General features: G+C 45.9%; 1 protein-coding gene across 5 annotated transcripts in view; it reads right to left on the bottom strand.

The window, feature by feature from the left end:
• Slc35d4 (solute carrier family 35 member D4) overlaps positions 1–17,994 on the bottom strand; it is a 108,482-nt gene extending 90,488 nt beyond the window's left edge. For all 5 annotated transcript variants that reach the window (XM_004853159.3, XM_021265154.2, XM_021265155.2 and 2 more), the window contains exons 1-4: positions 17,837–17,994; positions 14,833–14,879; positions 12,333–12,410; positions 2,575–2,656 (exon numbers count right to left, since the gene is read on the bottom strand). In XM_004853159.3, coding sequence (XP_004853216.1) covers positions 2,575–2,656; positions 12,333–12,410; positions 14,833–14,879; positions 17,837–17,908 — 279 coding nt within the window. In that variant the 5' untranslated portion in view covers positions 17,909–17,994. The remainder of the gene's footprint in view (positions 1–2,574; positions 2,657–12,332; positions 12,411–14,832; positions 14,880–17,836) is intronic.
• Positions 17,995–23,497: the final 5,503 nt, after the last annotated feature.

Genomic DNA, 23,497 nt, shown 5'->3' with positions numbered 1-23,497 from the left:
AGCCAAGCCAGGAACCTGGGCTGGCCAATCCACATGGCCCACACCCTCCAGGCCAGTTTTCAGGTCAGGGACAGGCAGTGGCTCTGACTAAACCTGTGACTCATGCAGGAGATGGCCTCCACTAAAGGTATGAGGCTTTAACCCCGGGTGGACAGTGCCCAAGGGGGCAGGGCCTGTGTAATAGGGAACACAGAGAACAGAACTAAAAGACAAAGAGAAACAGGACTGAACACTGGACCTTGGCCCTGAGCTACATCCTCAGCCCTAAACTGCCCAGGCTGGGCTGGAACTTGTGATCCTCCTGCCTCAGGCTCCCAGAGTGCCAGGATTACAGGTGTGCACCACCACACCCAGGAAGAAACTGGATTCTGAGTATGTTACTAAAATGAGACCTCTGGATCAAGCCATGCGTACTCTACAACTTTTTATTATACAAACCAGTAAACTCCCTTTGCTTAGATGAGTCTGTGCATTTTCTAACACATGCAGTCAAAAGAGTGGAAAGTTACATACGACAATGATAACCTGGGTTCATTAAAAAAATCCATTTGCACTGGTCCTAAAGAAACAAATCTGCAAAGGTGTAAGGTGGGGACCCCGAAGAGCTGCCACTACCTCAGACAACTGGCCGGTTAGCAAGATGCCCATGGCTCTCCCTCTGCCAGGTGCCTGGCATCTGCCTCCCTGGTCACAGGTCTGGTGACTGTGAGAATCATAGAAAAAATACAAAGAACCCGGGTGTGGTGACACACACCTGAAATCCCAACTCAGAAAGCTGAGGCAGGAGAATTGCTGCTAGCTGGAGGCCAGCCTGGACTACACAGCAAGGCTGTCTGAAAAAGCCACCCCCTCCTAAAAAAGGAAATCACTCTGGAAACCAAAGAAGCACAATACCTTACTTACTCAACCTTCAAAACTATGGCACCCATAACAATAGAGCCTGGAAGAATTATAAAGCCTCTGAGCAGCACGGTTTAGCAAACCCTCTACACTACTCTGTACTTTGCAGAAGAATCACCCTTTGCAGGCCAAAGGGTGAAAGGGTGGTGGCAGACTCAAAGGGGCTAGTGGTGCCAGAAGCCGAGGTGGGTATGACGGGGCGAGCTGAGGGCCAAGCTGAACACCAGCAGCGTTATGGCTCAGTTCTGGCCCACCCAGCAAGCCTGTCATCCCACCTCTCAAGTTTATGAATCACAAGGGGAAAATGGTGATTTCGTTACGAAATTACATTCCTGACTGCTATTTGGCAACCCTGGAGCTATTGGAGCAATAACACTGTTGGCCAGTTAGGTGGGTTGCGTTTGTTTGTACTGTTTTGTATCTGGGATCTCAGGGACTAACATAACACAGACACTATAAAAAGATGGAATTATTTTGCAAGTTCTGCATTTTTCCAAAAGTCAGAAGACAGAACATTTTCTGAAAGATAAGAAAGAGTTCACAGCCAGGGTATGAGAGAGGGAGAAGGGCACCTTCCAGAAGTGGTTTTAATGCATTCTCTTTTGATGGCAAAATAACATTTAGAGTTCTAAATAATGTTCCCTTGAAACAGCTTTGTTCTTAAGTTCCTACATGTGAGAAGCTCAATCCTGAGGATAAGCAGAGGGCAAACAGAGGGACAACTTTCTCTACAGCAGCCTGGTGTGCTGCTGAGCCCAGCACTCACTGGCCATGTTACCAACGGGTAGGAGAAGGAGAAGGCTGGGCCCTTCCCCTGCTCTGTGGTAGCCTGCAGTGGGGAAGGGAGCTGCCCTCCTGGGTTGGGGGAGGCCACCCAAGCAGGACCTGACCTTGGCAGGCTCCTAAATCCCACTACTCTCTCTCCTGCTTCTCCAACAGTGTATCTCCACCTTCACCAATGGTGAGACAAGCTGGCCTGTGCTTGTTAGCTTACCCATTGCTGGGATCAAATACCTCACAGCCACCACTTAAAGGAGGAAATGACTTATTTGGTTTATGGTTTCAGAGGGCCCAGTCCATGGACAGCCAGCTCCAAAGCAGGAACGTCAGACGGTAGACAGGCGTGGTGCAGCAAAGCTACTCACTTCCTAGCAGCCAGGAAGGAGAGCACAGGAGGACAGCAGTGAGTTGTATCCACCAACCAGAGATATGCATCCCAGTGACCATCCTCCATCACCTGGACCCAACCTCATAACAGCATGTGCAGCTATGGACAACAGTGGATTAACCCACTGGTGAGTGTAGCACCCCATGATCCAGGATCGCGCCAGGCCTCTTAGTCTAATCAAGATGACCATTAAGATTAACTGGCACATGGCCCTGCCCAGTTTCCTACTTATCTTCAATTGCATAAAAGTGGGGGAAATGTCCCATGTTGGCCCAAGACTTGCTGTCCAGTATAGTTTAAGAAGTATTAAAGCTGATGTTTTGCCCTCCATTCACTGGTCCCAGGACCAGTGAGTTAAAAGGCAAGGGGGGGCCGGGGATTTAGCTCAGTGGTTCCGCTGCCTGCCTTGCAAGCACAAGGACCTGAGTTCGATCCTCGGTACCCCCCCAAAAAAAAGGCAAAGAGGAAGAGGAGGGAGGGGCTGATCTCCAACCCCTAACACTTACCAGTCTGGACAGGGCCCTGGACCCTGCATAGATTACACCCACAAACAGCACCGAGGCCGGGAGCCATGTCAGCACATCCGATCTGAAAGAGCGGGAGGAGTCATAATATTTTTGTTACTTTATGTTGAAAAAGACCTAGCTGGAGGGGCTGATCTCCTCCAAAGCACCAATTCCAACCACATAGGTTAGAAATAAATATCCCTGAGGGACCTGTTAAGTGAGATGTGGGGTTTTTTGTTTTTGTTTTTATTTTGTACTAAGGATTGAGCCAAGGATCTTCACACTGAGCAACATCAGCAGCCCCTTTTTTGGAGAAAAAGTCTCACTCAGCTGCTCATTGCCTGCCCAGGCTGGGCTCAAACTTGAGACCTTCCTACCTCAGACCTCCGAGTTAGAAATGGAGGAGGCCTTGCTGCAGGTTGGGAGATAGAACACATCTGATTTTTCTCAAGAGTGGCGATTTTAAGTAGGGCAGTAAAAATTTTTAAAGGCTATTTACTTAGGATACAGCAAATAGCTAGACAGAATCATAACAAAAAGCACAGAATTACAGGATTTTTTTTAAAAGAATGAATTTTTGGGCCAGGGATTTAGCTCAGTGGTGCTGGTGCCTGCCTCGAAAGCTCAAGGTCCCGAGTTTTATCTCCGGTACCAAAAAGAATGAATTATTTATTTATTTATTTATTTTTGATACTGGGGATCAAACTTGGGACCTTGCACTTGTGAGACAGGCGACGGAACCACTGAGCTAAATCCCCAGCCCAAGATTGAATTTTTTAAAATTCAATCCAGGCATGGCAGCCACACCAGTAATCCCAGCACTTGGAAGGCTGGGGCAGGAGGATCGCTGCAAGTTGGAGGCCAATCTGAACTGCATAGCAAGGCCCTGTCTCAAAGAGGGGAGGGGCTTGTTTGCATAATTGACAGGGGCCAACCCTGCACCCAAACCAGACCTGTGCCTAGCATTTCAAGGGTTCCAGCACTAGCAAGTCCTTTGAATCTTTCTCACTGAATACATTCAGTATACTCAGGGCAACTTCCAAGGCACCAGGATGTAACAGCGGTGCCACTGTTAACAGGCAGGGCTTCCGTCACACCAGGCATTGTGCTTGGTGTGTCCCGTGCTGAATCTTTCCAGCCCTGCTCAGCAATCACACGAGAAAGTATCAGGCAGTCCCTGGCTTTATGGTGGCAGGAAAGCACACCCATGCGGGCCGTTTTTCACTTTCAGTCCAGCATTCAATAAACCCCATGATTATAAAATAAGCTTTGGGTTGGACGACTCTGTCCTCGGGCTACCGCAAGTGTCTGGAGTGCAGAGGAACCGGCCCCAGCCGTCTCTGAGGGCCGCAGGCTAGGCGGCTCAGGGCATTTCCCACTTAGGGGGCTCCTGGGGGCAGGGCGTTGTTACCCCATTGTGCAGATAAGGAAACCAGGTAGGAAGACCGAGTAATCTGCCTATAGCTTACAAGAACTAAATGGCAAAGCCAGAGCTTGAGTTCAGGTCCATATGGCTCCAAAGCCCCAGCTTTTCACCTCCTTTGGTACTTGGCCCTCGAGGTGCCCATGTGCCCGTGGGAGACACTGACGTGGACATGGACGAACCCGAGCCCAACCCAACAGGAGTCCTGCAGCGGACGAAGCGGCTGACCATTGAGAGCATTCTCCGTTGTCACCAGCCTTGCTGTAGCGATAGGTGTGTGGCCCCAACAAAAGGTGCACAGAGAAAGGAAAAGGAAAGTGCCAGCCTCTGCCCCAGAGGGCGTAGGGTGACTTCAGCCGACTGCTAATCCTCTGGGACAAGCGCTTCCGGTTGGGGTCACGTGCATCCCGGGGGAAGGGACATGGCCACGCCTGCTGGGCATGGGCACCGGAAGCAGCGGGGCGCACAGTGCCGGAGAGCAGCGATTAAGAAGGAGGGCTGCGCCGGCCAGAGGGGCCTGACTCGGGAATGTTAGGTCAGCGAGGCCCCAGACATCCACCCTCGGGTCCCTCTTAAAATAAACAGAATTCTGCTGAGTCGCGTCCCCCAAGACACGTCTGGGTATGTGAGCAGCCTCGGGCGTGAGGGAAGGATAACAAGGCCAGGGAACATCTTGTATCTTAATGCCTCTGCTCTCAAAAATGACTTCAACTAGGGAAACCACACGGGGATCCAGTGGGATCCAGTGGGACCCGTGGGAGAAGGGCCCGCTTGGCACTCGTGGGTGAGCAGCTGCACAACGCCACAGCTGTGATGGAGAATACGACGCACAACTAGAGGCTGAGGGAGGAAGATCGCAAGTTCAAGGCTAGCCTGGCAATTTGGCAAGGCTCCGTTTCAAAAGAAAAAATGAAACCTGGTATGCCAGCACTCCGGGTGGTGGAGCAAAATTACAAGTTAAGCCCAGCCTGGGGAACTTGGTGACTTAGTGAGACACTATTTCAACATTTTAAAAAAAGAAAAGAAAGAAAAAGGAGAGGAGAGGCAGCTCAGTAGGAGAGTGCCCCTGGGTTCAATCTCCAGTACTGAAAAAAAGGAAAATAATAGTAATAATAATAATAATAATAATAATAATAAATATGAGTTGCTGGAAAAACTGCTGCCACCACAGGAGTGGGCAAGTGTGAGAGATGAAGGAAAAAAGAATTAAAAATTAAGGATTCTGCATGCATTTAGTTTCAAAGTACCAAAGTTCTCAATCCGTTTGGAAGAATATGCTTCAATTGAAAATCACAGGATGGGGCCAGGAATTTAGCTCAGTGGTTCCGCCGCCTGCCTCAAAAGGGCATGGACCTGAGTTCGATCCCCGGATCAAAAATAAAAAACAAAATGAAAATCACAAGATGCACAGGAAGGGTAGTTTCCGTAAGGAAAGACCTGAGGAAATACCAGCCAACAATCCACACGCAAATGAAAAGCCTGACCCTAACATGGTCAATGATGCATATTTATATGGGACTGAAGTTAAAATAAACTGATTGTTTCAACAGATGAGTCCCTGGTTTTGCCAAATTCGCTATTTGTCTGCATTCAGTCAGATAAGGGAGCTTCTTCCTATTATTATTAATACACTCCAAATTGCATAGGGTGAGAACTGTGTGTTTTGCTCATAAAAATGTGTAAAATACAACACTGATAGATGTTACAAAACAGACTAAAAGACTGTCCTGTAGCCCTTTTCGAAAACAGGACACTGTTAACAAGTAAGTGATGTCTGAGGAGAAATCCAAAGTAAAAATGGGCGCAGGGGACAAGGGCAGGGCAACTCAAGAGCCACAGCCCTTCAGACACAGACTGGGCATGCGCAGAGGCAGCGGCCCGCGTGGGAGGAGGGACAGCAGGGGCGGGGAGGGGCCGGACACGCAGAGCCTTCCAAAGAGGTCTCGCCGGTGTCGCCGGACAGGGAGTTGAAATGAGGCTGGAGTGATACACTAAGACACGGGAACTGGGGCAGGTTTGGTGGAGAGAAATCGGGCACCGAGTCTTGAAACACGAGCTTGACATGTTTCGTGGACACCCAAGCGAAGACATCCAGTAGGCGACTGGGGATCCTTACCTGTCCTCCAATGAGCAAAATTCACAATTAAATACACTGTATGTTTGATGCTTTCTGGATTCCCTTCCCTTCGGTTTCGAGGGTAAGAGTCAAACATATTTTCATCAGCATAACTTTTTCCTTGGATTCACTGTTAACAGCGGTGAGAGCCTTCTGGGGTTTGGTAAGACATGGTGGCAAGGAATTCACAAGCCTTCGTGTCCCCCCAAGTTCACAGGCTGAAATCCTAGCCCCCAAGGCGGGGTTGGGGATGTGGTCAAGTCCTTAGGGCAGGGCCTTCACAAAGGAGACTGGTGTCCTTAGAAAGGGCCCTCGGAGGGCTGTGCCCATGGTGCCACACAGAGACACAGCCAGAAAGGGAGTTCACACCAGACCCAAACCTGCTGCCCTGGACCCTCCAGCCTCCAGAGCACTGCAGTGAATGTCTGTGAGTTATGAGCCTCCAGCCTGGCTTACAGCAGCCTACATCCTATATCTGACTCAAAACTGGTCCAAATAATGAATTATAACAATTTCAAACTTAATAAACATTTGTTAACAGACATATTGTAACCTTTGACAAGAAATTAATTGTGCAAGGTGTGGTGGCCCATAACTGTAATCCCAGCACCCAGGAGGCTGAGGCAGGAGGATTGCCAGGAGCTTGAGGCCAGCTTGGGCTACATAGTGAGTTTAAGGCCAGCCTGAACTACATGGCAAGACTGTCTCAAGAAATAAAAATTTAAAAAGGAAAAGTGAGAGAAGGGAAAGAAGAGTAAAAAGAACTAACATGTGTTATGTACATGTCCCAACTCCCTATGAATGCCATCATTATATAACACAGACATGTACTAATAAATGTATATATGTATACATAAAAAATCAAAACAAAGGCAACTTTAACTGGAAAAACCCCAACAAACTAATTGTATTAAAAGCAAACACACAGGCTGGGGACTTAGGCTGCAGCTTTAGCTCAGCGGTACAGCCCCAGACTAGCCTGTGTGAAACCCTGGGTGGGATCCCTGGCACTGAAAAAAGAACAAATCTTCAACAGCTATGAAGTTAGAATCACGTAGAGTCACAGAATGGAGGCAAGTTATTGTTTTTTATAAAAACATTATCTCTTTTTTATTAAAGAGTAATACCAACTCATACTAGAAAATTTTGAAAATATATCTGATGGAGAAAAACATGGTAGTTACAACCCCATCACCCAAAGAAAACCACTGTTAATACCTTGCTCCTGTCCTCCGAAGAGTGTCCATGTGAACATATCTGAACACGGCAACAAAACTGGAATCCCTTTGTACATATTGTTTTATAATTTGTTTAACTTTGGCTCTTTCCATGCCGAGAAAAGTCATCCTTGATTAAATAGTAAATGATGTATTGCCAAGCATAGTGGCCCAACCCTGTAATCCTAGCACTCAGGAGGCTGAGGCAGGAGTATCACTGCGAGTTGGAAGCCGGCCTCAGTTATATAGCGAGTTCAAGGCCAGCCTAAAGTACATAGTGAAACCTTGTCCAAAATACCCAAAACAACAACAAAAAAATAGTATCAGCCTGTTCCTGGACATTTAAGTTCATCTTACATTTTTACTATTGTAATGCTCTGATTATCCTTAAGTATATTTTGTTCTCATATTCATGTTTTCACAACATTCAGGATATATTCCCTGAAGTGAGGTCACCATTCACAGACACATGCACTGGAGTTTGTTTATACCTGGTAACAAAGTCGCCTTCTGGGAGGTTATTCAGAGCCGCCCTCCTTGCTGACCCAGGCTTTGCGGTTCTAATGAAGAACGATCCAGACCCTTTCCCCGCCCCTAGCTCATCAGCCACTGCTGTCTTGATCTTGTTTCTTTTTTCATTATTGCCCTGTTTGGCCACAAGAGAGGAGGATGGAATAGAGTCCTGAGGTGGAATCTCGGGTCCCTGTGGAGTGTGGGCTTTGGGGAGGAGAGGGACAGAGGGATGAGGAGAGGTCTCGAGTGAGTCCTAGTTTCTCGAGAAACTGCAGATCCTGATGCTGAAGGACCTCGTGCCAGAGTCTGGTTTGAACACTGTGGCGCTGTCAGTTCCCCTAGCTGGTTCCTGAGCAGGAACACTGTCTCCGTGTGAAGCGAGCTTCGTTTCCATCTGCATGCAAACTCTACCCTGCCATGCCTTAGAACCCTGGCGAATAAAGCGCTTTGCAAGAAGCTAACAAAAGTCTGTTGGCACGGATTAGAAAAGTATTGTTATTGAGATGGAGGCTAATTAAATTAAATCACTTGTTTTTCAAATAGAACATGCATTATTTGAGAGAACATCTGCTCCCTGCAGACACTCTGCAGCTCTGTTCACGGAGCAGAGGGCTCCCCACACGGAATTCTGGGGCAGCCTGTGTTCTACTGACACCTAGTGGCCCACATGAAAATAACAAGCGCAAGGTACCAAGGTTCCTACAGGGGTACTGGTATTGCAATAGTTATTCTTTTTTTTTTTTTCTGGTACCGGGAATCAAATTCAGGATCTTGGGGCTGGGTATTTAGCTCAGTGGTTTCGCCGCCTGCTGCGCAAGCGTAAGGACCCGAGTTCGATCCCCGGTACCAAACAATAATAATAATAATAATAACATAAACAAACTCAGTATCTTGCCAGGCAGGCACAGAGCCGCTGAGCTGCATCCCCGGCCCATACAATAGTAATTAATTCCTTACCACTGTCAAGGCAATGCTTACCTCACAGTTAAGAGGACTTGTGCATACTTTAACTTGCTAATTTTAGAGAAGCCCTAGACTTCATTCTTTTGGTTCCCTAATGGTGACTGCGTTCCCTAAAGTCCGTCTCCCTGTTTTTCCTTCTTTCCTTAGAGCTTTCTTCCCTGACTTCCGTCTGACTCAGACAGGGACACGTGCATTCCCTTGACAAAGTTCAGCCCTAGCCCTGCATGCCTGCAATCCCAGCACTCAGGAGGGTGAGAGAGGAGGGTCGCTGCAAGTTTGAGTTCCAACAGTGCGTTCAAGACCAGCTGAACTACACAGCAAGACCCTGTCTCAGAAAAAGAAAAAGAAAAATCCAGCCCCAATATTACTTCAACCTGAGAGCCCGGGGAAGATCCTGTCCTCGGACCACGAGTTAGAGCAGGAGTGTGCAAGCCGACTACCGGCTGTTGCCACCTGCGGCTCCTTTCCGGGAACTGTAAGGTGATGGTGTTGGTGTTGCCATCACCCTCTCTGACAGCAGAGAGAGCCGCTGCAGCAGACTGCAGAGCCCAGGAAGCCTTAGAGACTTGCTCTCCAGCCCCTCGGTGACCAGATTTGGAACTTGGCAGCACGGGTCTCAAGTCCGGAACTTCCTAGCAGCTGCACACAAGTGGAAGTGTCCCTGGGCAAACACAGGGCCCGGGCACTGATGTGCTCCCATAAAATTCCATCATTCAGGATACTTTCATCTCTGGCCTTCTCCCCTCTCTAAACGTGCAGAATCACCAGGTGGTGGCACACAGCTGTGACCCCAGCACTCAGGAGGCTGAGGCAGGAGGATCACCAGGGAGTTCAAGGTCAGCCTTGGCCATGTAATGAGTTCAAGGTCAGTCTGAACTGCAGAGTGAGACTGCCACAAAAGTAAACAAAAAAAAAGTAATTTCTACAAAAGGATTCCTCTGGAGAGAAAACAGGGAAAAAAGAATTTTATTTATTTATTTTTTTTGGTATGGGGGATCGAACTCGGGTCCTTGCACTTGCACAGCAGGCCGCGAAACCACTGCGCTAAATCCTCGGCCAGGAAAAAGTACTTTAAAACACATGAAGTTGAGCCAGGTATGGTGTTGCATGCCTGTACATGTCTGTAATCCCAGCACTTGAGAGGCTGAGGCAAGAGGATCTCCGTGAGTTCCAGGCAAGCCTGGGCTATATAGTGAGTTCAGGGCCAGCCTGAACTACTAGTGAGACCTTATCTCACAAAACTGAAAAAACAAAACAAACGTGAAGTTGAGAGCTAACTTTCCCCTGGACAAAGATAATGTTTTATAAAACTACAGAATGAGAACTACAAACTCAAAATGAAATACCAGCATAAGAAGACATACTTGGGGAATTCTAACCATCAATAGCTTTGATAAAGATGGGCCAGCTCCCTTAAAAATGAATAATCACTTACGAAAAACTTACTGTTCACTGCTTTACAAACAGTGCTAAGTTAACTTGGAAGTTTCATCAAAAATATGTGTTATGGGGGCCGGGGATTTAGCTCAGTGGTTTTGTCACCTGCTGTGCAAGTGCAAGGACCCGAGTTTGATCCCCGGTATGAAAAAAATATATATATGTGTATTATGGGGGCCAGGGATTTAGCTCAGTGGTTCTGCCACCTGCGTTGCAAGCACAAGGACCGCAGTTTGATCCCCAGTACCAAAAAAATAAATGTGTTATGATTCTACAGGAATGAGTCTTTTGTTATTGTTTTTTGAGACAGGGTCTTGCTATGTATTCTAGGTTGGCCTTGAACTCACTATGTAACCCAGGCTGGCCTCACAGCGATCCTCCTGCCTCAGCCTCCAGAGTTGTGGGATTACAGGTTTGTGCCACCATGCTCAGCTTGAAATGATTTTCATGGAAAATTAAGGGGAAGAGAATTCTCTTTCACCCTAGAAATCTCCAGTCTTAAAGGAATTATGGCATAGAATTTTTAACTTAGAACTTCTCAAGTTAAAGGAACACCTGAATGCTCAAAATTTGTTCTTATTTTAAATGAACAAAAAGTGACACATAAGTTAAAAATGTCTTTCGGTGCATTTTCATGTACACAAGTAACCCAGCATATAGGAAGTTAGGATTGTGTCTGAGGATCCCTCGGCCCTGGCTCAAGAATTGAGAACACGCTGTTGATGACAGGCTTGTGGCTGCAAACCAGGGCTGTGACACCAGGTTCATGGGCACTGTTGAGGACTAGAAGGTAATAACTGATCACCAGGGGCAGGTTCTGGGAGGACGAGGGCTCCACGAAGTCACGCGGCAGAGCCAGGGCGTGAGGTCAGCGAGAGCATGGGTCGCAGGGGACACGGCCTCTGCCCTATCAGCAAACCTGCAGCTGGCTCCAAGGCAGAAGCTGGGACTTCTGCACTCCGCAGCCTCTGTGGCATCTGCTGTCCAGAGTCACTTGGGAACCAGCCCTCCAGCCCCAGCATTACAATCCCCAGGCTGTCTTCCGCTGTCCTTTGCATTTTTAGCAGAGCCAAACCTCACTGACTCTGCTCAAACACACAGTTACCCAGGAAAGCTGGGCTTTGGGTCCCAGTGACATCATCAGAAACCCCGGTGCAGTAGGAAACAGCGGCCACCGCACACACAGACCCAGCCTGGGCACACCGGGAGGGACCCCATTGCTTGACAGCAACACCCTTCCCCAGGGCCAGGGGGACCGGAAACCCCGAACCACGCGGGTGGGTATTGACCACAGGGACAAGAAAAAGCCAGACACAGGGCTCTTTGCCAAGAAGTGTAACTAAGGGGACATCATGTGTATGACTGTGAAACCACCTAACAAAGCCCAGAAAACATAGTAAAAGGCCTAAGACCCGGGCATGGTGCCACATCTGTAATTCTAGTACTGTGAGAGGCTGAGGCGGGAGGATCTCAAATTCAAACTTAGCCTGGGCAATTTAGCAATTTAGCAAAACTCAGTCTCAAAATTTTAAAAATAAAAAGGGCTGGGGATGTAGCTCAGTGCCCTGGGTTCAATCCTTAATGTAAGAAGGAAGGGAGGGAGGGAGGGAGAGAGGGAGGGGGCACATGACTGCAATCCCAGCTACCTGGGAAGCTGATTGCAAGTTTGAGGCCAGCCTGTGCAACCCAGCAAGACCCTGTCTCAAAATGAAAAATGGAAAGGGCTTGGGTATATAGCTCAGAGGTAGTGGTCCTGAGTTTGATCCCCAGTACCAAAAATAAACAACTAATTCAGGATAAAGATTTATAAAAATAATTTAAAGCTGATATAATCACACATGTAGAGTGATCTTATGACTTAAAACGAAGTCAAATTAATTCAGCACTGTAACTCAAATGTTGCTATTGGCTTTACTATCACACAGGGCATGATTAACCAGGATAATGCTATTTTATAAATCACCAAATCGCAAGGTCAGAAGGAAACTGAGCCCAAGCCTCCCAAACACCCCATGCTTCCGGGGGCGACACTGGAAGGGGTCCCAGGCCCGAGGGTGTGAACCATGACCCCAGCGCAGATCCCGCCTACCTGGAGTCTCGGTTGATCTCCACCCAGCCCTGGCGCCAGGACACATGCAGCAAAAGGCCACCCAGGAGCGCCTGCCACCTGGAAAGGACACGTTCGGGTGAGCCGGGCAGCCACAGCTCTGCAGTCCAAGATGTGTTCAACTCCTCTAGGGCTTCTTCCGCATTTTTTTGGTTTTTTGAGACAGGATCTCTCTGTGTAGCCCAGGCTGGTCCCGAACTTGTGTCACTCTGCCTGCCTCAGCCTCTTGAGTGCTGGGATGACAGGTGTGAGCCACCATGCCCAGTGTGACATTCACTTCTTACAACTCTTTTCTGTTCTCTCCCACTTGTGCTACTTCCCCGACCCTCTCTCCCTATCTGCACTGTGCCCTTGAGCCAAGCTGCTGGGAAATCACTGGCTTTCATATTTCTTCTTCTCTTCTTTTCCTGAATAACTTCACCCACAGCCACCATCCCTGTCCTGCTGACTCCCAAATCCCTGTTCCTTCCAGCCAGGTGAGGTGGCACACATCTGTGATCTCAGCACTTAGGAGGCTGAGGCAGGAGGATTGCCACCAAGTCTGAAGCCAGCCTGGGCTACACAGCAAGACCCTGCCTCAAAAACAAACGAAAAACCCCAATCCCTTTTCTTACCAGAAACCACCACTCAGAGTCCTACGAGTTCCCAGTAACATACTGAGGACCTTACCTGGAACTGCTCCCCAACCTGATCCTCCTCCTGCAGATCCTAATCAGCCGGCCAGGTGTCCCTCAGTCCTTCCTCTGCCCTCACCACCCTGGTGGGCTTGGCTGGATCCTGGGGTTTTATTTCTCCCCTAACAGCACTCACATCTGGAGCCCCATCCTCGACATCATCCTCTCTGGACCCCGAACCCCAAGGGTTTGTTCTCACTGCAGCCTCAACTGTGGATCTTTCCTAGTGTAACCCACAGCCCCTGTGCTGCCTCGAGGGGCCGGTCCTGAAGCCCACACCCCACCGTCGAAGCACAGGTTATAAAGTCCCTCCCCTCCTGGAAAGTCCATCAGAACAGCAGAGGAAGCCATCAATGGTTCAGGTGCAGGTATGGCCGCACACCTCAATCCCATAGGCTTGGGAGGCTGAGGCAAGAAGATCACAAATCCAATGTCAGCCTGGGGAATTAAGAGACCCTGACTCAGAATTAAAAAATAAAAAAGGCTGGGGTTGAAGCTCAGAGCTTCCTGAATTCAATCCCCAGAAAAGAAAAGCCAAAACACTAATAGGAAAAAGAGGTAGAAAAATGAGAATGACTTGCTCTACCATAAGTAAATGATATAATAATTAAAACAGGGCTGGGATTTAGCTCAGTGGTTTCGCTGCCTGCTGCGCAAGCGCAAGGACCCGAGTTCGATCCTCGGTACCAAAAAATAATAATAATAATAATTAAAACAACCCCCTTAATATAAAACAAGCCCCTTAACATAAAAGTTGACAAACAAAGACCCAAAAAGAGAAAAATAACTATCTATGATATTAAGAACCCAGAGACCAAAGGATGGACCCATGATTACTGCAACTCATAGAAATCAGTTAACTCAGGGAGGGATGACTCCCTCAGCGCACACCGTGACCTAGAATAAACTGGCAGTGGACAAAACTGAACACAGCGGTGATGAAATAGAGACAAATGTCTACATCAAGCGATAACAAAAGGAACAATGCCTTTGCCAATCCATTATCAAAATTATTACAAATAAACTAAGAAGCAAAGCACAAACTGCAAAAATATTCCCAACATCATTAAAATCAAGACTGTATTAAATCAATAAGAAAAATACTAAAACTTCTGGGAAAATAAATGGGTAAAAAGCAATAAAAGACCATCCACTGAGAAAAGAATAGCTAAAATTATGAGAATACTTTGTGAATAATCTGAGAAATTGTAAAGCAAAAATAATATGCCACTGTTTGCTCTTTAAATCAGCAGGGAGAAAAAAATAATAGTCATGGTTTGAATACAATATTACAGAAAAGTTCCACCAGGCGTGGTGGCGCATGCCTGTAATCCCAGCATTTGGGAGGCTGAGGCAGGAGGATTGCTATGAGTTTGAGCCCAGCCTGGGATACCTAGTGAGTCTGAGGCCAGCCTGAACTACATAGTGAGACCCTGTCTCAAAAGAAAAAAAAAGTTCCACAGGAAGCCAGGTAGCAGGGTAAACTAGTAAAACATTTTTTAAAAATAATTTATTCATATTCAAGAATGCTAAAGTTCACGTTCTTTTACCAAGATTTCTTAAGTAAAACTCTATCCTCCAGAAATAGTTGGAAAATTGGCAAACTTGCATATAAAAATATCTGATAATATTGTTTTTATGCCCCTCGAGTAGACACAATTTAAAGTCCTTCTAACAGGGTGGCTAAATCGATTATAGTATGCTTGATAATAAATCTGTGCAGTCATTAAAATTATTTCAAAGAACATTTACTGATGTTGGTTGAACATTTCCCACAAATGTATTCAAAAGACAGAAAAGCTACTCACCCTTGGAACAATGTGGGGTAGGTAAATTTCAGGACAGACAGGACATACTGAAAAACAATACCAGATTAGTGGACATTGCAAATGACAGAATTAATTGATAGAGCATAGAATCAAAGAAATTCCTACTGAAAAACATAGACACATCCAAATTTCAAAAATCATTTATTCTTCCAAAATCATATACTGGGCAAACAAATGGCCTTTCAAGACATACTAAAGAGAATGCATTTTTCTTTTCCATGAATTCAGTTCTGCCAAGGTTAATTTATATTTCTATCATGTCTTTTAACCAAAAGTACACCACTTTATGGGTGGAATTGTGTTTGGTCCTTCTGGGTAGCGTTTTCTTTTTTCTTTTTCTTTTTCTGGTTTTTTGAGACAGGGTCTCATTATGCAGCCCAGGCTGGCCTTGAAATCGTGGTGAGCCTCCTGCCTCAGCCTCCCTAGTGCCGCCCTAAGAATTTTTTAAATAAAACCATTATGTGGTTTTGAGAAAGGACTCTACTAACTCTTTGTATGATTTTTTTAAAAAAAGGAGTGAAAGGTCAAGGTATTTATATTATATATTATATTTAACATCTATGAAAGCCTTCCCTGAAGTTTATTTACTCGTTTTTTGATATGCGCCACTACCCTTCCCTGCTAGTTTCACTCCAGAGTGGAGGAAGAGAAAGGGTTAAGAGGACACAGGGTCATTTCCTGTACGCCCTTATTGACCCTGGTCGGGTCAGTTTCCTGTGTGCTTGGCTTCAGCCTGGACTCCAGGGCCGAAGACGCTGCCGCTCCCAGTCTAGGGTGCAGCTCGGGGCAGAGGACTCACTCAGCGTGGCCATGGCCCTGAGTTCAATCCCCAGCACTGCAAAATAAAATAAAATGCTGAAGCTCTGGCCTCACCTCGCTCTAGGACAGTGGAAAAAGAAATCTGTGACAAATGGAGTCTTAGATCTAAAAATGTCTCCTGGGCCGGAAGTGGTGGTGCATGCCAATAATCCTAGCAGGTGTAGAGGCTGAGGCAGGAGGACTGCCATGAGTTTCAGGCCAGCCCGGGCTACATAGCAAGACCCTGTTTAAATAAATAAATAAATAAATAAATAAATAAATAAATAAGGAGTAAAAAGGTCTCTTCACAAATTCCTCAAGCCACTGAGAAAGAGCAATTGAGGAACCCTGAAGGACCAGAAGTGGACTTTGCCTTCAAACTAAAGGCTCAGTAACTGTCAGGAAGGCAGCTGTCTGCTGGGCCCAGGTTACTGTCGGGACCTGTCACAGGCTCACCAGGCCAGCCCAGAACTCAAGGGCACCGTGGCTTCTCCTGCCTGACCCAGTAGCTTCCTTCCCCCGTGACCTGCTGCTCCAAACCTCAAACAAAAGTCAACCGTTCTTTGAATAACAGAAGGGGCTACTCTGAGACACACAAGATAAAACTGTTTTTAAAGACTTCCATTTCTAAAAATAAAGGACCCAGACGTGGTGCATACACCTGTTATACCAGCATTCAGAGGGCTGAGGCAGGAGGATCGCCAAGTTTGAGCTCAACCTGGGCTACATAGAGAGTTCAAGGCAAGCCTGAACTATATAGCAAGACCCTGTCTCAAAAAGAAGGAAAGAAATAAAAATAAAGAGGGAACAGTTGCAGGAGAAAACTACACTGAGAATACAGAATAAAACAACTACTACTCTAGCACTGAATCTTGGAAAAACTTGAAGAGAAGAACATTCTTCACTACAGACACAAAAAAAATCTTCACTACTTCAAAGGTAAATTAATTTGGCAGAAGCTGGGTGTGGTGGTGCACACCTATAATCGCAGCCCTAGAAGAGGCTGAGGCAGAAGGATTGCCAAGTTTGAGCCCAGCCTGGGCAATGGAGAAACTTAGCAAGATGTTGCCTCAAAATTAAAAAATAAAAAATTAAACAAACAAAAAGGTTGGGGATGGAATTCAAATGCGAAGGTCCTGAGTTCAATCCCCAGTATTGGAAAAAACTAGTAACTCAGCAGAGAGGCTAGAGGCAGGAGAACATGTTCATAGGGTGTCCACTGCCCAGCTCTCATCCCACCTGGCCTTGACAAGGGTCTCCTTTTATCCCTGTAGGACCTCTGAGGTCACCAACAGTGTCAAGCCCTAGGTACATGGTGTCTTCTGTTTAGGGATTAGGCACAGTAGGAGATGAACAACAACTAATCATAAAATAGAATAATTATAACAACATTCTGCATTAAAAGTTAAAATTTACAAACTGAAATTCATTCTGAAATTTTCTGATTGATGTTTTTGGACCCTGATTACCCGTGGCTGAGTAACAGAAACTATAGAAATTAAAGCCATGGATGTGGGGTGGGGGGCTGTACTTGGTCCAAACTGATGTATTAGGGCTTCAGCTGCTGGAAGGAAGCTCAGGTTGAGAAAATAAAACAGTGTCCCAAAAGCCAGGTGTGGTGGTGCAAGCCTGTGATCCTAGCACTCCAGAGGCTGAGGCGGGACTGCCTCGAGTTTGAGTCCAGGCTGGGCTACATAGTGAGTTTAAGGCCAGCCTGGACTACATGGCAAGACCCTGTCTCAAAAAGACAATATAATAAATAAATACGTCGAATTTTTTAAATCCCATGAAAAACCCCTGAACGTACTAAGATGCTTGTGATGGAGACAAAGTGTGAGCAGGAGATAGAGGGGTGAGGGGGACCTGGACTAATCTACTTGAGGGCTTCTGGGACCTACTGGGCCAGGGGCATCTTTGGGGGTTGAGGGGGAGAAGCAGGACTCTTCCTTCCCACAGGGAGCTCCCTAAAAGTGGACCTCGCAGCCCAAAATTAAGTTCCTGGGACAGTGACAGCCAACACACCCAGCTCCCCAGGCGGTGCACAGGGACCACTTGACAGGCCCGGCACCCGGACGCGGGTGCAGAAAACCCCACTCAGCCACCGTCAGTTCGAGACCAGCGGAAGGTGTACCGGGACCCAGCTGCAGCCCCAGCGCCCTCGCCGCCTCCCGCGCCCGCCCCTCACCTTGTTCATAAGGTAGGAAGCCAGGTAGCAGGCACAGAAGGTGAGGCTGACCAGGCACCGCTGGGCGATCATCCGTCACCGCGCGCCCCTCCAGGGACGCCCGCCCCACACCCCGCGCGGCCGGAGCCCCAGACCCCGCCCACCTGTACGTGGCTCCTAGCTCCGCCAATCAGCGCGGGGCCCCCAGGCCCCGCCTCCTTAAAGGAGCCGCAGTGTGGAAGTCTGACAGCCTCTCAGTGGGCGGAGCGTCGACCGCTGGCCTGGGTCCTCCCTGACTGCGAGGCCCTCACTGAGTAGAAGGAAAGCAAGCAGTCCAGAAAAGAATTCAGACACCCCATTACTGTTTAAAGAAAGGTATTCAAAGCTATTGCTGAACAATGGCACTAACGACTCCTTTATGCTGTTTTCCTAATTTTTTACACCGCGTCCGTTTTATTTTTGCAAATGACCCTAAATAGCTAGCAACAAGAAATATTATTTTAAAAGAAGGAGGGCTAAGGGGTGAGGCGCTAGAATGACCATAGTTGTTTTTGTTTTGTTTTTCTTGCAGTACTGGGGCCTGGACCCGGGGCCTTAACACTGAGCTACATCCCTAACACTTTTTATTTTGAGACACAGTCTAGCTAAGTTGCCCAGGCTGGGTTCGAACTTGTGATCCTCCTGCCTCAGCCTCCCAGAATGCTAGGATTTCAGGTCACTACGCTCTGCTTTCCCTTTGTTTTATGAGAAGTCATTCCACAGTGTGGAAATTCCTATGCAAGAAGAATGGGAGAGGCTCCACCACACTTAGCAACCTTGCTGCTTTCCTGCACCCCACCCTACTTCTCTGCTCCTTCCCTCCTGCAGGCAGGGATGACCTTGGCTTGTCCCTTGAAGTCCCCTTCCCATCTCTGGTGAGGCTCCAGGTTGGTGGAGGGAGGGCACAGGGCAGATGAAGGTGGACCTGCTCCCCGCAGAGTGCTGGCCCTCACCCTCCTCTCCTGCTAAGCACCTGCCGCGTCCTGGCCCAGTTGTGCCAACTGTACAGTTGTACATTTTTAACCCAGGGTGGGTTATTAAAAGGGGGCAGTGCAGAGTAGGGAGAGAGGTGATCAAGCTCTGAATACACTAGATTTTCCTTGCCATAGAAATGAGACCCTACAAGAAGTTCACACTTCCCAAGGGGACACTCACTTCCCACCATGAGTTTGGCCCATGAGTTTGTCCTTCCTTCCTCTCCTTAGAGACACTAACCTTCTAGAGTCAAAGGGAGGGGGAGGGAGGGGAGGAAAAGGGGACATAAAGAGAGCTCAGGTGTGTTATGTAGACCTACCAACTACCTGCCATGAATGTGATCACTGCATACTGTGAACATGTACTAATAAAAATAAAAATGAAAAGAACATTACCCTTGAACAACAATAAAAAAATTTGTTATTGGTACATGTCTACCATCCCAGCTACTCAGAAGACGGAGGCACTAGGATCTAGAGTTTGAGGCAAGCTGAGCAACATAGCAAGATCCTCCTGTCTCAAAAAAAAAAATAAAATGATTACTGTAATAAGATCTGTAGAAAAAAGAGATGAATAAAAGAAACATCAATCACCTCTGTATGTTTCTCCAATCTGCACCAAATCTGCTCAACCAATACACTCTCTTCACCACCACTCCCCAAGTAACCAAGGTAGCCTCTGTGTTCACAAGTCAGCACATGCCCATTTATATAGCTCCTCACAGGTGGGTGTGGTGGTGCACATCTGTCATCCCAGCACTCAGGAGCCTGAGCCAGGAGGATTGCTGTGAGTTTGAGGCCAGCCTGGCCTGTCTAGTGAGTTCAGGGCCAGCCTGAAGTACATAATGAGACTGTCTCAAAAAATCAACATAATAAGTGGTTGCCTTACCAAATGGATCTAACTAACTATATACATGGTTGTGCAACCTTGAATGAAGGGTAATTTCTCTTCCCCTAGGCAACAAATACTCCTGTGCTACCTTTGAATCAGATTGTCTCTCAGGACAAACACCCACCCCAAAATAACCTCTGTGTCTAGGAGAATGTGATTCCCTGACTTCTTTCTGCTATGATCACGATGCATGAAAGGAGCTGGAGAAAATATGGCCATGATTGTGAATTGTGATGTGTCAACTTGACTGTAGCAAGAATCCTAGCGATCAGGAAAGCTCTGTTCGGGGTGTGTGTGTGGGTGACTGACAGGTAGTCCAGCCAACTGAGGTGGGTAGACCCACCCTAGTTATAAGTGGCACCAACCAATAGGCTTGTAGGCTGGCTGGAATTAAAAGGGAAAGAAGGCAATGTGCCCCCTTTTGAAGAACTCCAGTCTTGAGCAAGTGCCTCCTCTGCTGCCAGCACCTTTGGACCTCTGTCTCCAGGCTGCCACTTTCTTCTTCCTTCCAATGCAGACTTGCACTGGCGACTCCAGGGAGGGTCCAGGCCTCTGACCTTGGACTGGTGCTGCATCCTTGAGCCTTTTTTGTTTGTTGGTTTGTTTGGGGTTTATTGTTTGTTTGTTTGTTTGTTTGAGACAGGGTCTCTCTGTGTAGTTCAAGCTGGCCTTGAACTCACTCTGTAGCCCAGGCTGGCCTTGAACTCATGGCAACCCTCCTGCCTCAGCGTCATGAGTGCAGGGATTACAGGCGTGTGACAACACGCCTAGTTCCTTGAGCCTTCTTGTTCTTTAGTTTCCATCATATTGGACTAGCAGCTACTGGGTCCTCCAGCTCCCCAGTGCACACTCAGCCACTGTGTGTTCTCCTGCTTCTGATGCCTCTGGTGGCCACTGTGGACTCTCCCAACTCTGACCCTGTAAGCCTAATCACTCCCCTTCCATCATCATGAATGTACTTCCTATTGGCTCTGTTCCTCTGGAGAGCTCCAACTACTGCAACAGCCAACAAAAACAGAACTATCTAAGGATGTAAACTAGAAGAACCACTATGGGCATCAGTATGGAGATTCCTCAAAAAACTGAAATTACCAATTCCATTCTACCTAGCTATTCCCCTTCTAAGTATATTCCTGAAAGAGTTTAAGTCATCATATTCCAGTGACCCATGCATTACCATGTTTATAGCACCACAACTCATGATAGCTAAATCTTGAAAGCGCCCTGTATGTCCATCAACAAATGGATGAAGAAAATGTATTTAGACACATTGGAGTACTACTCTGCCACAAAGATGGATATACTTGAGTCATTGGTAGGAAAATGGATGCATCTTGAGACCATAATGTTAAGTGAAATAAATCAGACACACACAAGCTTATGCACAATTTCTCTTACATGAGAAATCCAAAGTATAAATAAATCAAGGAGCAAAACAAAAGATAGATAATAGGAAACAGAGAGATTGATTTTTTGCAAAAGGGAAGGACCAAGAGATGAAGGGAGGGGAGAGAAGGGGTAGAGGAAATGGAAAGGGATGAGAAAAGAATTGAGGTGTGCTATATACATGTACCAGCTATCCTCCAGGAACGTGCTCATCATGCACTACAAACACGTACTGACACAAATTTTAAAAATGAAAAAGAATTAGCTACCTATACTTTCTCACTAAATAAAACTGCATATCAAATATATTATCCAGGCAAACACTAGATTTACAGTCTGTATATCAAAGGATAAACAAACTAAGATATTTCCCTTGAAGTTATTTTAGGAAACTTATTTCAGACCTAAATAGTCCTTACAAAGAAAATTCCTGTCTAACAGAATTTGGCTAAACCAATGGTTGGTACTTTCCTGAGATTTCCCTGAGCTCCTTAAAGGGATAAACACATTTGATTCAGGCCTCATTATTTCCTAATTATTGCTTAACTGATTTTCTTTAATATAATTTGCTTAACAAACTGGAATAACCAGAAAAGTGGAGACTTGTGCAAATAGAAACAGACATTACCAGCAAAAGTGTTGATAGCCGGAGTTGTTGGTTTTCCTAAAGCTGTACCACCTGTTCCACAAAACTAACTAAACTAAGATTAAATAAAAGCAAAATTAGCAGGTCTTACATTGTTACACAATAAGCTGTTATATATGAAATTGAGATAAGTCTATCTTCTATATACATGAAAAGAATTATTTGCATTTTTTAGATATTTGAGACCAAAATTAGCATTATTAATTTATTTCTTGATACTCTGTCTATAAGTGATCAATAAATATTTGTTGAATTTTTTTCGAGACAGGGACTCACTATATAGTTTAGGTTGGCCTTGTACCCACTATGTGGCCCAGGCTGGCCTCGAACTTGCAGTAATGCTCCTGCATCAGCCTCCTGAGTGCTGGCATCCCAGGGATGTGCCACCATACCGTTTGTTGATTTTAAAAAGGGGGAGGATTTAAATAAAACAACGCCTTGGGAAGTTTCCCCTCAAATATTTCTTAATAATAAATTTTTATGGCACCACACACAGAATTCTTGAAAGATAGAAATAGCAGCATACTTTTTATTTTTTGACTTATTAGTACATGTTTTCAGTACATAATGATTATATTCACTATAGGAAACTGGTACATGTACATAACACACTTCAATTCTTTTATTTCCCCTTCCTTCTACCCCTCTTTTATTTTTTAGCTTCAGATTCACTTACTTATCTCATCAGACCCTATACAGTTACTTATCATATATACAGCTTGAAAATTAGACTAATAGGCTGAAGAACATATAAAACATGTAAGACAATTGTACTAAGTCAAAGTACGCTTTTAGATACATTGTTCGTGCTAGATTACAATAACTTTTTTTCTCTATCTTTCTCATTTTTTCTTATTAACTTTCTTTTATTTTGTACTCTATATATGTATATTGAGTTTTTCGTATAAGAGAAACCATGCAGTATTTAAGCTTATGTGTCTGATTTATTTTGCTTAACATTATGATCGCAAAGGGTATCCATTTTCCTACAAGTGACCCCAGTTTATGCTTCTTTAAGGCAGAGTAGTACTCCATTGTGTATAAATATCACATTTTCTTTTATTCATCTGATGACGGCCATATAGACTGCTTCCAAAATTTAACTATTATGAATTGCACTGCTATAAACATAGATATATGTACATCACTGTGGTAAGATGTCTTTAACTTTTGGGAAGATACCTAGAAGGGAAATAGGTGGATCAAATAAATTTCTATCTTTAATTTTTTGAGGACTCGCCATACTCTTTTTGGTACTGGGGATCAAACTCAGGACCTTGCATTTGCATGGCAAGCATGGTGCCACTGAGCTAAATCCCCGGCCCTCTCACCAAACTTTTTAAAGGTACCTAAATTCCCCTTAAAAACCAACAAGAATGACCATTTCCACCTAAACTAGCTTTATCACGTCCCGTTAACCTTCATGGCCTGGTTTTGTGGCACATCTAACATGCAGCCTTTCCAGATATCAACAACCCACAGTGAATCCCGAAATGTTTATTGTCCCTGGCTGTCATTTGGAAATAAATCACGCACTCTTTCAAGATACAAGTGCATTATTGTTTCATGTGGTATGCATCTGTTGTCTTTCCAACTCTAATCTCATAGTTCTTTGTTTCTCCCACAAGAAATTAGGGGTTTCCTAGGCAGCTAATTAATATCTAAGCACCTAAAGCAGCTACTTGCAAAATAAATGTAATTAATTTCAATGTGAAGAACTAAAGAGCCTCCTTTTTGTTCTCTTT

The sequence above is a fragment of the Heterocephalus glaber genome, unplaced genomic scaffold (genome assembly GCF_053883595.1).
Source record: "Heterocephalus glaber isolate CG9 unplaced genomic scaffold, H.glaber_assembly_v1.0 deba00000331, whole genome shotgun sequence".
NCBI classification, from domain to species: Eukaryota; Metazoa; Chordata; class Mammalia; order Rodentia; family Bathyergidae; genus Heterocephalus; species Heterocephalus glaber.
The sequence above is the reverse complement of the archived record's forward strand: the minus strand, read 5'-3'. Positions and strand labels throughout refer to the sequence as shown.